Raw genomic sequence first — 13,920 nt, 5'->3', positions numbered from 1 at the left:
GTCTGCCAGGCACCTCCACCAGATATGAGTTGCCAAACATTGCAGAGATCAGTGGAGGCACACAATTAAAGAAATGCTGTGCCATGGCTAATACAAAATTACACGTTTCTGATTTATTTTTGTTGATGACATCAGATTAATTTAAGAGACTGTAATGGCTCTTGCACATATTTAGAACCGATATTATTAAAAATTATTAACAGAATTAAATTTTTGTTTCAGTGAAACCTGGATTGGTCTCTGTCTCTAGAACTGCTGAGGACAACATGCAGTAAGTATAACAGGACTACTGACCTAGATTTTCAGAGGTGGTCAAATCTCATCAGGTTTTGATTCACTTGGATGAGTGACTGTAGACTCCTTTGAAAACCTCTGCCATAGAATTTTCATGGATAATTATGTTATTGACAAAATTTTATAGGAATATATTTGATCCTGAAAGAACCTCTCGGGGAATATAAAGCAGTATACAGATTTCTGAAGAGGACAAACTTAGGAGAAATAATGTTTCACAAATTGGCAGAGAATAAAGAAATAATTGTGTTCTTTGGTATTAAAGAAAGTAATAGATTTAAAGGTTATAAATTAAGCTATGATCCCCCTTCTTACTATCAGTCATGTGAGACACTGAACAAAGAAAATCCATGTTGATTTTGATCTTGTAAGTATGATGAATTCACATATTAAGACTAGTGAGTGTTTTGTAAAAGTTTTGTAAAAATGCATATATATAACTGGCGTCACCATTGCCAGGGGCTGGAGCAAGGTTCTAAAGGCCACCAGAGAGATACAGATTGCTGTTTCTCTTTGGCCTCTGTGGGAATTAGCAAACTTGAAAAATCTCAGTTTAAAAATGGAAATGTTGGCTTATTGGAAGACTACTGTTGGAAGTTTCAGGACAATTAATATGCATCAACCTTTCTGGTTACCTGTGTTAAATATGTTCTTTACTCCAATTAGAAGCTTAATATTAAACATAATGGAATTTTTAGTGTCCAATGTTATCCAGGGAATCAAAGGCTTCAGAGCAGACTTGGAACAGCCCTGACATTTGATGTTTGAGAAAGTGAACAAAAATATACTCTCTATGCAAAAAGTCTCCAACACAAAGCAAAAAAGAAAGAATAACAGATAAATCAGACTGTGTCACTGTTTGCATTACATATGAAAAAGATTTGAAAGGGCAGCAACCGTAAAAGGTTTAATATTTTTATGAATATATGAAAGGAATAGAAGGCTGAAGGAAATGTCTGGGAAGGGCCATGCTGAATAAATTGTTTTAATTCTGTACATCAGCTACTATTGACATATTTTTTATATTACATCAGTATCTCCAAATTTAAATTATGTTTGTGCTTAATTCTTAAAGTAATGAAGACAGACCTTTCAACTAGCAGGTTTCTGCCTTTATTCTTTCAAAATTGGGAGCTGAAAAAAGTAGGTGAATTAGTTCTCTTGGTAACAATCATTCTTATCCTGCTCTGGTTACATGTCTAGAAAATAATTAACAGGTTTTCTCTAATGCTTCCTAAAGATGTTGAAACTATAGAACAAATATTGACTGAGAGGCAGCAAAACTTGCCTGGACAGGAGAAAACAATAATGGTTTATAAAACTGAAAACAGTTTGCCAAAAACAGAATAGAAATTCTGGAAGTTCTGATTTAAAATTTACATCGAAAGTGCCAGATGTTGTGTGTACATGCACTCAAGTATTTGCAGGCCACACATATGTCCTGCCACCTTTGCAGTACCACACAAAAGCACTCTTTTGTCATCCTGAAGATTTGCAGGGCCCCAGTTCCTGCCCCTGGGAGCTGATCATGAGATTGTTTAGCACCCGAGCCAGCCTTTGGGAAGCAAGAGGGAACCAGTCATGAGGACCTGAAGAAGTTCTGGCATGACCAGGCTTTCAGAAACATTAGCAGAAACTTGCAAGTGTGATGTTTGCCATTGTTTATCAGCAGAAGAGAGGAAAGGAATTTGGAGAGGAGGTGGAGGAAACAAGTCTGCACCTTGTAACTGGGTTGAGCACATTGGGTAAGAGGGACTTTGGACTGCAGTGTGTAAAATCACAGAGAAGGTGGAGGCAGCTCACTCTCTCCTGTGCAAAGATGGGGTGCCTCTCTTCTCTTTTGTTCTCCCCACACATGTGCACACCCCTTTGCCCAGGTGTGAGCTCTGCCTTTGGGTTAGGAAAACCAAAGAGAGGCATTTGCACCTAGCCCCTGCTTGGCTGCAGGTCAGGGTCAAAGACCACCTGAGCCCATGGGTGTTACGCAAGAGGCTGTTGTGAAGGGGCCCCAGCCTGCTGCATGCATCAACCCGCCTCCCTACTCCCCCTCCAATGCTGGCTTTGTACCTCAGGGGGTTGCGAAAGCCCCAGGACTACATAAAGCATTCCCTGTCTGCACACCCCATCACTGCCATCAACACTTGGGCTCTCAAGAGGCTACAGGGACCGGCACTGTCTGTAAGGGACCCTGCTGTGATGGGCTGGGGACAACTGGGTGCTTTGCCTGTGCATGCATCAGGGAAAGCTGCATGATGCCCTGGGGACCTGTCAGGGCAGCGTTCCTCCCTTCCCTGCTTGTGTGGTAGAGCCTGTTTCTGATGCTATTCTCTGTCTGTTTGCTGTTGCTGCAGGGACAGGATGGCCCACACGGAGAGAGCTCTGCCCTGGCTGCTGCTGCTGGCACTGGCCTTGCTAGGCAGCAGCACCGCGGAGCGGGACTGCCGAGTAAGCAGCTTCAAAGTTAAGGAGAACTTCGACAAGACCAGGGTAAATCTTCTTTCTCTCCTGGATCTGTGATGTCTTGCCTAGCTCCTCTTCCCAGGCTACAAAATCTGGCATTCAGTAGCACCCGTGTGTTCATGTTTTCAGTCAAAGTCGCAGACTGCAATACTGAGAAACAGCAGAATTGTGTGATGTTGCCCACACCTCCACAGATGCTGGATCCTGATGCATCTGATAAAGGAATACTGCAGAAACTGAGGTTTAGCAGACTGGTCTCAAACTGTGTGGTCTAAACAAAAGTGTAGTGACTTGGTTGTTTCTATGAAAAACTAATACTCTAGTGTTTTCAGACATCATCGCAAGGAAAAAAACATTTATACATAGATCTGTCAAGATCTGCCAGCTGTTACCCTCTTCCCACCAAATTTTGTATTCTAAATACTGGAGAACTGCAGATACAAATAAGATACCAAAAAAATGTCAATTCTTTCACAAACCCTGGCTGCACTAGGACATATTGGTGGGTTTATGCTGTTGGAACAGTTAGATTTGTTTCTTAGGTACAACTTTGAGGCATGGTGTCAAAGATCTCCCCTCTGTCACCTCCCCTAGTTTGTAATGTCTGTTTGTAATTTTTTCCACACTTCTGGGTCTAACTGCAGCCTTTCTTATTTCCTTGCAGTACAGTGGCACCTGGTATGCCATGGCAAAAAAAGATCCTGAGGGGCTGTTTCTGCAGGACAACGTGGTAGCCCAGTTCACCGTAGATGAGAATGGACAAATGAGTGCCACCGCAAAGGGCAGAGTCAGACTCTTCAAGTAAGCTGTTTGCAGTCTTCCTCTTGTTCCATTTCACTAAGCTTCTGCTTCGCTTACTGGTGTTCTAATCCTACCTGCTATCCCTGTGCTAGTCACACAGTCGCACTGAATCTGTGGTGTTAGGTTTGAATGTGATGTTTTCTTTCTCTCTGGCTACAGTAACTGGGATGTCTGTGCTGACATGATTGGCTCTTTCACTGACACAGAGGATCCTGCCAAGTTCAGGATGAAGTACTGGGGCGTTGCCTCTTTTCTGCAGAAAGGAAGTGAGTACTTAGCTATAGAAGATGCAGAACTACTTGGGAGCTTAGTTATGTTGTATGTCTATGCTGGGGAAGGAAAAAGTAGTGTTGGATTTCTTAAACACACTTAAAACACATAAAGCCTTAATGTGAACAAGGTAATCACTATTTTTTATATGGAACAGACGGTTGACTGTCTTTAAACAAGTGAAGACCAGGCCTTTGTATATCTTTATATTTCTTTTGTTTGTTACCCAACAATATAATCAAAGGTCACTGTCTGGAAAGAAATGAAAGGCAGATGAAGTATTTTAAGTCTTGTTTTAGTTCAGAACTCAGTTACTGGATGCTTCTGTTCTCTCTGAAAAGCCTAATGTCAGACTTGGTTGAGCAGGGAAGCAGATTTTGCAATTGTTATTTTGCTTGGTCTCATGTCTGCAAATGTAGAGATTTATCTGTTTTAAGAAACAAATATGATCCAGTGTATATATATATATATTCGTATTTTCCTGTCATCTGTCACTGCAAAATTAGTTATTGACCCAAGTAGAGATTCAGACACTTGTAGCTCAAGACATTTCCATGGATTATTTCCAAGAGAAGCAGGTGGAATTTGGAAGCGACTGGACCTCCATTCTCTCCAAAAACGCAGTTACAAAGAATGCTTTGGCTGCCAATTACTCTTGAATTGTTGTCGAATCTCTGCACAGCATGCTGCTGAATCATATTTTCATGGATACTTCAGATTGCTGGCTGACCCCAGGCTCTACCCTTCTAAAAACTGTGGTCCCCACCCACAGGAGAGATGGGGAACAGAACATAGTCTTGCCTTCATCAGCGCAGACTTAGTGCAAGGGAGGATCTTTTGCTCCAGGAGAGGAAGGTGCAGAGATGACACGTTTTACTGCAAACACCTAGGTTCACTTCTATTAGCATAGGGTGTCCGTGTGACCAGATTTTTTATCAGATTACCTGGCTAAATAGTAATTGTAACTGTGAAAAATTGTGAAATTGTAACTGTGTTTTGAGAAGAGGGTTTATGATAGAGCTTGTAGCATATACACTTCTAACGCACATGGCAACTGCATGATAATCTTTTTCCTTAAAAATACAGTTTAAGTAACATCCCTGGTAGGAAAACAGTTACGGTTTTGAGTAATCTAGAGCATGACTAGCATGACCAAGAGCACATTTAGCTTCTCTATTTATTTTTTAAACTATTTTCTGTCTGACTGTTCCCCTTTTTTGGTTAAAATAAGAAAACTTTCTTTGTACTTCATGGTAGCTACCGTAATACATGGTTCTTTTTTGTGTTTCTTGCCACATTTTATAATGATATTCAGGCATGGATTTGCAAGACGTTTATTAAACATTCAAGGTCAGGTTGGACGGGGCTCTGAGCAACCTGATCTAGTTGAAGATGTCCCTGCCCACAGCAGGGGGGGTGGACTAGATGGCCTTTAAAGGTCCCTTCTATCCCAAACTATTCTATGATTCTATGACTTCATGCTGCTCTTGTTCTGTGCCCATGTTAGAGGAGAAGCAGTGGTGCCAACCATTTCCTCTTCTTGCCATCGCTGTCCCTGATAAATATGCTTATTTTCTTTAAAAAAAAAACCAACTCCACCAAAGTGTGGAATTAAATACTGGACACAGGAATAAACTAAGAGCTAATCTGTTATTATTTATACCAATCTTCATCGTATTATTTTCTTTGAAGAGTTATGGCAGCAATCTCTTTAGATTTACTAGATTTTACTTGTGTCTCTAACACATCTGCTTCTTTGCTATGGTTTCTTCCAGATGATGATCACTGGGTGGTGGACACAGATTATGATACGTATGCTCTTCATTACTCCTGCCGCCAACTAAATGAAGATGGCACTTGTGCTGATAGCTATTCCTTTGTGTTCTCCCGGGACCCCAAGGGATTGCCTCCAGAGGCACAGAAAATTGTCAGGCAAAGGCAGATAGACCTCTGCTTGGACAGAAAATACAGAGTTATCGTTCATAATGGTAAGAACATTTTTTTTCTGAATAATTTTATTTCAGGGTTTAATGACTAAAGCACTGGGAGTCTCTTGCTCATTATTGCATTTGCTTCAAGCAAATGCATGAAGTCTTTTACTTAGTGGCTGTAACATTGTCTTTTGAAAACTGAAACTTGTAGTAAGTTATTTCCAACCTTTACTTCCCTCATCTGAAGGAGAGCTAAGGTGTATAGCTTTTTATGTGGCATATCACATCAGCTGAAACAATAATTACAGGAAGTTTTAAAACAAATCAATGTAGTATGAGTAAACATAGTAAGGATAAACTTCATAGTTCCTGTAAAGAGAAAATTTGTCTCTTTAATCAGAACTCTTTGCCTTTCTCAACAAAATAGTTGTTGAAGGGAATAGAACGTATTTTCAAAAACTTCTTTGAAAAATTCTTCACAAAACACTTTTAAGGAAAATCAGAAGTCTTGGAAAGGGTGCCTTATAGCAGACCCTTTCTCACAGGCCCTCATGCCAACCGTTTCATGAAGGGTTGTGGAAGAGGGACATATCCCTCATACTGGAAGTATGACCCTATCTTGAGTCACATAGTCAGGCTGAGCTTACAACACAGGGAAGGAGACAGATTAGTTCACTTGTGCTCAAGTATATTAGAAAAGGTCAAATTGTAATTTATGCTACCTTAATCAATGATCTGGAAGAAAACGTAATATACTTACTGGTAAAGATTACACCCAGGGTGGGGAATAGCAAAGAATGAAGAAGACAGATCAGAATATTTAGAACGAATAAAATAGTAGAGTACTTGTGCCTACCCCGCCTTGCATTCTGGAAGACACGATATCTACAGAAGACTTGACTGGTGAATCACCTGAATGTGAACTCCCAATGTAATGCTGTAGCCAAAAGAGTTAATGTGATTCTTGGATGCATAAACCAAGGATGCAAAAGATGAATTTACAGACTCATATGAGACTGTTGTGCTTGGCATAGGTCTGCTTGCTATGTCACATTTGATGATAATCATAACTGGAAAGGGTACCGAGGATGAATTGGAAGTTTCAAAGAAGAGCAGAGAAAATGATTGAAAGTTTGTAAAAATGTGTCCCCTAGTGAGTGCTTCAAAGACCTTGATCTTTTCTCATCAGAAAGAGGTTAAAGGCTGACCTGAGCAAAGTCTGTGCTTGCCCACACAAACAATGGGAATTGGATAATAAAGGACTTGCAAACATAGGAATAATAAATTAAAATGGATGGAACTTTAAACTGGACACATTCAGAGCAGAAATAAATAGCCATTTGTTTAAGTCCAAAGGTCATTAACCTTTGGAACAGTTTACCAAGAGCTGTTGTATGTTCTTCATCACTGAAATCTGTAAATCAAGATTAAAGGCTTTTCTAAATGACATGTTAGAATAAACTGGGATTGACTGAAGGAACTTTTGTGTATTATAAAGAAAGTCAGAACAGATGAGCACAGTCAGCTCTTCTGGCTCTATTACCTGTTCATCTGATTTATAAACAGAAAGTATTATATTGCCATGTTGTAAAGTAGGTATGCTGATAACAGGGTGCCTGAAAGATCTGCTAAGGTGGGTGGTGTTTAGAATACTGATTAGTGACCTGGAAAAAGTGCCTGACAACAATGAAAATAAAGATTTTGTCTTGAATGAGAATTTGGAGACAACATAAGAGACAGTCGAGATTTAAGGTAGTCAAGACTAAGAGACAGCATAAATGCAAATGAAATTGGCTTTTGTGAATGATGTGTATGATTGCATAAAGGGTAAGATAGAAAAGAAACAATGTCATATAAATTGATGATACTTTCTTGGTTTGAATGCTGCGTTCACTGCTCTTCAAATGAAGTACAGCAAGAATAAAAATTTCTGAAGAGGAAAAAACAAAATGAGATGATTAGGGATGTTTTTGTATTAAATCTAAGATGAAGTGTAGATATACAGCTGTTGTGCTGTGACTTTGAGAGGGGTGTGTTATGGTGGTTCCTTGCATTTCTGTCAAACCCAGAGAAAGTACTCTCCCACTGTAAAATCAGGATATTGGGCTAGTCCAAATACTGGTCTGATTCAGCATGGTGGAACCTATGTTTCTATTATTTCTACACTATATGAGGCTTGCAAGGTGATAAATGTATTGTCAATCTTTGCAAGAAAGTATAAACCAAAAAGAAAAATTGAATATATTCATTAATTCATAATTTGTGATATAACTTTTTCAAATATCTCAGAACTTCTATATAATAGAATGCTTGTATTTTTTCACAGAATATAGAACCAATAGTGTCATTTAAAAATAAAAGCTCAGAATGGCTTTTGAAAGTTCAGCCTTAAATATTCTTTGACTTCCCAACCTTAATTTAAAAGCTGATCATGCTGCCTCTAGTTTGTTATAGAAATATCAAATCTACCAAGCTGCACCAAGTGCTGTATTCTTTGTCTGCTACCCTAATTTATATTCAGATGTTAGGTGTTGAGTGCAGTGTCTGATAAGACTATGCGAGTTCCATACTGTTTGTAAATGAAAAATAGTGGCCTGGGTCCTGAATGCTGTCTGCTTTTTATTGAGGATTATGCCAGAGTTAATCTTTATGAGCCTAGCACCAAAGTATAAATGAAACTTAAAGCCAGCAATTTGCATTCTCCTCTCACTGTGATCAGGACCTGTCATTACCACAGCGTTAGTTGATTCTGAATTCTCCGGTATCATTAAGCCAAAGTTCCTGCAAAGCAAGTACATTTGGGAATGAGAAAATGATTGTGAGCTGAACTGAAAAAAAACATTTATTGAAAGCTTTATATCAGAAACTCTTAGAAAATTCACTTAATTCCTTATGTGTGGGATTGGAAGCCTTGCTACTTTAGTTTTAATTCTGCTATTAAGAGCTACAGAATTAGTAGCAAAAAAAAAAGCCAACTTCAGTTGTCTGTACTGGCCTGCATTCAGTTGTTATTGTGCTAAAGTTCTGACTGATGTTAATAGGTGGCTGCAAGAATAGGCTCTAATTGTGCATACTCTGCCGATGTCTTGAAGCTAATTTTTTCCCCAAAGATTTTTCATTAGCTTTTTAAATTAATACTGTGCTCAAATTAAGTTCTCAAAAAAAAAGCCCTAATAGATGTACAAAACTTACCTGATGGAAATAAAAATCTAAAATATCTGTTCTTTTTACACTGGCTTTTTAAGGCAAAAGAGAAGCCTAGGAAATTATGAGTTTTTTGGTTGTAACTTGCATTGCATTTCTGATGGTAGCTCCTTTCCAAATATGGATCAGGCTGTGATACACTTAGTCTCTCAGAGTAATAGCTCAAGTTCCTTTAAGTTATGCAATGTGAGTGTGGATATCACAGTGGGACCGCTTGTAAATACAATACGACATCATGTTAGTAGAGTTGAAAGATGAATCTGCTGTTAGCATTTACTAGAAGCAAAAATTGTGAATTAAAGAGGGGTATACTCCTTCAGCTAATTTACTATTGCCATTAGAAGTTCTGGAGGTCAGGAGATTCTTATGTTGTTGAAAGACATTCTTAAATTAATAATTTTTAAAAGGCAAATAATTGAAGCTTGTTAAAGTAAATAAGTAACTCTTTATCACTGATCTATGTAGTACCTTGTTTGCCAAAGTATTAAAATGCTCAGGACAGGTGTACCAAATTGGATGAATTCCTGTTTTGTTCCGAGTTTAAAATTTTTTTGAATTATAAACGGCAGAGCAAGGTACTGGCATTATCATTACAAGTAAGAGACTGCTGGGCTCAAGAGCATTTTAAAGAGATATGATACGTATGCATTTTAAATTTGGTGAAAATTTGTGTATTTTAATTTTGTCTAGTGTGGTTGAAAAATGCAATTTTGGTTTTTGTGTGTTTCAGGATTTTGCTCTTAAGGAGATCCAAAACTATGGAAAGAAACCATGTAACAGCACCGTGGATGTAAAGTTAACATATTGATCGGGTGTTCTCTTTAAAACCTTTTAAACGGCTTCATTTAGATTTTGAGTATATTTATCTGAGCTGTGTAGCTCACTTTGTTAATAAACCAATGAAACATTTTAATAAACTTGGATTACAGGGGATGCAAATTGCTTGTATGCACATCTGTACATATGTAGACATTGGTTTTATTAGTAAACCGTTATCTTAATGCACTATTTTGAATTGGTGACAGATGGCGACAATGAAGAATTTAATCTTTCTTTTTTTAGTGGTTTCAATTTCTGACTAAAAGAGTTTTAATTAAAAAAAAAACAAATATATGTATTTGCTTTCTAAAACTTTTAATTTCTTTTCAAATACAATGTCACCTTTTTTCTAGGAAATACTGGAAATCGTGCCAAATAGCATTTTAGAAAGGAGGAAGGAATTTCAGTGACCCTATATATCACTGGTTAACTTTGTTATATGACTACTGAAGACATAAAAAATATGCATCTTTTTTAAAGAACTATTTTACACATGACAAGTAAACATTTATTTATTCTTTATTTATAAATTAATAGGCGTTGTGTCCATATTTTTAATTTGAGATGGAACTAAATTGGTCATTCACTTGGTGATAATACACGTTTATCATCTTGTTTCCTACACGAAATTGGTTAGTCTGCCCAAACCTATGTTCAGGCAGTCAGTTATCTAAGTGTACAATCAAGTGCATTTTTAAAATGGGATTGGAAAAAAGAGCAGGTACTTTCTGAGGATGTACATTTTCACTAGAAAATTGATCTCTCTTACTCAGTAGAAAATAGAGTAAAAATGGATCAGGTGCCCTCTTGATATAGATTCACTATAACTTTATTAAAGTTAATGACACTTATGCCAACTGAAAATGTACCCTCATAGAAATTAATTCATCTGGTAAGTACTTATTTCAACTATTTTACATTCGCCAAGTTCACTACCATATTCCTATTTATTTCAGTGTAAGTGGAGAATTCAGTCCATTGGATTAAAATGTCCAGATCTTACTGGGCAAAGCAGTGAAGTCAAGAGAATTTTACCTGCAGGAATCAAAAATACAGATCTAGGGTTTTTTTTCCCTTCTCTGGCATATAATACTATAACATAGTGACCTATTCAACCTGGGATAGTGTAGACACTAACATCCAATCTGGCACAGCTCAGACTTCAAATAATTATCTGGTAATGAACGACAAATTTGGTTGTTCACGGTTACTTCTTCTTGCAGTGGTTTCTGTACCAGCCCCATGCCTTACAGGGTTCCCTGTACAACAGAGAAGAATCTCCTGACATTTACGTCTGAAATGGGCAACATTATACAAAATTGGATTGACAGCAGAGTTGGCAAAAGTGAATAACACTATCCAGAAGAAAACTGATGGCAAAATATTTAAATCTCGTTTGTAGTTCTGAACTAAAATTAAAAGAATAATTATTATAACTGGGCTCCACATGATGAAGAAAGAGATCATCAACACAAAGAGGGCTCGGAATAGTTTGTAGTCTTGCTGGGAAACACGAATCTGATGATTTTCTGAGTAGGCTAAACCAGCATTTAAACTCTGTCTTGATGCTTTTGTAATCTGCAGTAAAAGAGAAGAAAGTAACTTTCACTGAAACCTAGAAGAATTATTAACACATTTTTACAAGTGCAAAAGTAAATCTTGGCACATGATGCTTCTGTTTTGAAAAGTGACTACAAAAAAGGCATTGCAGAATTAGATTTTTACTTTTTGTCAATGGTTCCATTTCAAACATTCACACTTCACTAGCATTTTTTTTCCCTCTCAGCTGTGAACTCACCTCAATATTAGTCAAGCTGGTTGTTCTCCTCATGGCTCTCTACCAGCCACAAATACTTTTCAGCATAAAATAGAGCCTTAATTACTCATGAAACCCCATTAACTTCAAATTATGACCTCATTTGTTCTATCTAAATAAACCCATTGATTTTTTTCACAAATGCAAACTGTAACATAGTTAACAATCCTGTTGATGCACAAGAAGGAATGCAATCCAATTCTCTTACGGCCATGCTGATATTATAAGGTAGGTATTAGAACAGCATGAATTTATTACAGTAACTAAATCATGATACATTTTAAATCTGAATGGGATTTTACGTTGTTTTGTGTACACTTTTAGTTTTTCAGTCAGTAATCAGAATTTCTTTCTATGAACTAACCTGAAATCTTACGGATCCTTTTGTCACTATGAAAATCTGTGTCTTGTAAAGTACTGTCTGATGTAATAAACCAGACTATGGGTAGTTTGGGAATCTAGTATTCATGGGTGCGAATCATCTGTCATTAGGTAGAATATTGAATCCCAAAGGCTTGCAGAAAACTCTAAATCTCATGCTCTACATCCCTGTCTTCACTGAAGTTGGCATAGCACAGTAAGTCTCTTACATTCACATATCTGCTGCAAATAAAACAAAATTGAAATATTTAGCAAACAAACATTTAGGCTGAATAACTGGGATGCCATTTTACCCCCTGCGTGGGTAAAGAAGGAGTATTTTCAAAAGCCTTGATCAATTTGGTGTCTAAGTAGGAGAAAGTCAAAAGGCGTAAGACTCTTCCTGCGAACACTAGTAATACTTAATAGCTTTCTGGTTCAGGTAAGGATGAAAATGTTTATATATATCTCGAGTAACTTGTCATTCTTTCTGCAGTTTTCTGAATTTGTCATGGAGATGTGTCACAGAGATAGATGGCCTAGAATAAATATTCATTAAAAACCTAGACATCTACCAAAGTTTTCAACAGAATGTAGATGTATGAATCAAAACCCGTGACCCAAAAATGGGCTTCTCAGCATCTGCTGAGCCTGAGAAGGGGACAGTCTCACTAGCTGCTGCCCTGACTTAAAAGGGGCAGAGAATTCTGATGTTTTGAACATGTAAAACTATTCCAGCCTGATGATCTTCTGCTGTATCCATTTGGAATCCAGAAACTAGGCTAACTCCTCCAAACAATCCAATCCAAGAGTTGTTCTCAGAGACCACCTAACCTGTCTTAGGAAGAATGAGGGTTTCAGGAAACACAAAGGACTTCTAATATAAAGTCCACTTCTAATATAAAAGTGGGAAAACCAAGTTTTGTACCCCCCTCAGCCTCCACTGTTCAAAACGGCTACAGAATGTCCTCATCAGATACCGTTGTATCTGTCCCATACAAGCACCCTCCATCTTTCCTGCTGGAGCTGCACAGCCTAGAACTAAGAATGCAGGAATCACCAGGACTGCAGTAAATAAGACGCAACCGCATCTTAAGGAAGTGCTCAACTGAAATGGGGTGGCAGTGATATGTTTTGGATCCCTTTTTGGCCTGCCTAGTATACGGAAACTAGATACCTATAGTGGGCACCTGGAGCATGCTCTGAGAACCAGGAACTCAGCAGTCATGTATATACAAGTACGTAACTTCCAGAACATGAACATCTTTACTAGTTCTAGCCTCTTATCCAAGTCTTGCCTGAGAGGGAGAACAACACAAAAACAAATAACTTAATTACAAATCATGGCTTCTAATCTGTCATTTTTGTCAGGGTTCTGTGAAGTGTTACGTAAAAATAATACTCAGTTTCAGATTAAATTGTAAAGTATACATTTGTAGAGTATATTCGTTAACAAATTTGAGGTCTTATATCTGTAGTGAATCATGACCATCACAGATGCTCTGTTATTTGAACACACGAATGCTTTGAACTGCTTCCAGTAACACTGAGCATTGTACTCTGTGTGCACTGGCATCATGGAGCGTTCTCACGAAGTGAGAGTGAATCAGCTCTTGGGAATGACTCAGGGATTAAGACATTCTCCAGCCGAGTTCTGGTTGCTTCCTGGAGAGCTGTGTGAGAGAGAAGATTCAGTTATAACAGATGGGATCCTGCTATGGGCCTCGTTTCTTTTTCAGTTCAGGAAAAATGGCAACGCATCTTAGCATCTGTGTTTTCCAGCTTATCAAGCTGGAAAAGAAACGTGAGCATGGCAGCATGGGGCTGTCTTGTAATCCAGTATTCCAAACACCTTTTTGGGGCTTGTAGCCCCCAAATACGTGCCACTGTGTTTTCTGAGTTTACCTGTTGTCATCTGGAGTCTGCATGGACAAGAGGAACGCCATTCCTGTCCTGGTCTCTGCC

The 13,920-nt window shown here is 38.2% G+C and overlaps 2 protein-coding genes across 2 annotated transcripts in view; one reads left to right on the top strand and one right to left on the bottom strand.

The window, feature by feature from the left end:
• Positions 1 to 2,651: 2,651 nt before the first annotated feature.
• On the top strand, positions 2,652 to 9,882 carry RBP4 (retinol binding protein 4, plasma). Its single transcript, XM_009334807.1, has 5 exons — positions 2,652 to 2,781; positions 3,419 to 3,555; positions 3,715 to 3,821; positions 5,601 to 5,813; positions 9,691 to 9,882. Exons 1-5 carry the CDS (start codon positions 2,653 to 2,655, stop codon positions 9,702 to 9,704), a joined length of 600 nt encoding a protein of 199 aa, XP_009333082.1. The 5' UTR covers position 2,652; the 3' UTR covers positions 9,705 to 9,882.
• Positions 9,883 to 10,540: 658 nt separating this feature from the next.
• FFAR4 (free fatty acid receptor 4) overlaps positions 10,541 to 13,920 on the bottom strand; it is a 6,145-nt gene continuing 2,765 nt past the window's right edge. Inside the window, exon 4 of the mRNA XM_009334814.1 lies at positions 10,541 to 11,357. Within this exon, the coding sequence (XP_009333089.1) occupies positions 10,950 to 11,357 (408 nt within the window). The 3' untranslated portion in view covers positions 10,541 to 10,949. The remainder of the gene's footprint in view (positions 11,358 to 13,920) is intronic.

The sequence above is a fragment of the Pygoscelis adeliae genome, unplaced genomic scaffold (genome assembly GCF_000699105.1).
Source record: "Pygoscelis adeliae isolate BGI_AS28 unplaced genomic scaffold, ASM69910v1 Scaffold632, whole genome shotgun sequence".
NCBI lineage: Eukaryota > Metazoa > Chordata > Aves > Sphenisciformes > Spheniscidae > Pygoscelis > Pygoscelis adeliae.
This window is presented reverse-complemented; position numbering and strand designations above follow the sequence as displayed.

Coding starts and splice junctions, on each gene's coding strand:
- RBP4 (XM_009334807.1), top strand. CDS start 2,653: ATGGCCCACACGGAGAGAGCTCTGCCCTGGCTGCTGCTGCTGGCACTG. Junction 2,782..3,418: donor AGAACTTCGACAAGACCAGG/GTAAATCTTCTT, acceptor ATTTCCTTGCAG/TACAGTGGCACCTGGTATGC. Junction 3,822..5,600: donor CTCTTTTCTGCAGAAAGGAA/GTGAGTACTTAG, acceptor GGTTTCTTCCAG/ATGATGATCACTGGGTGGTG.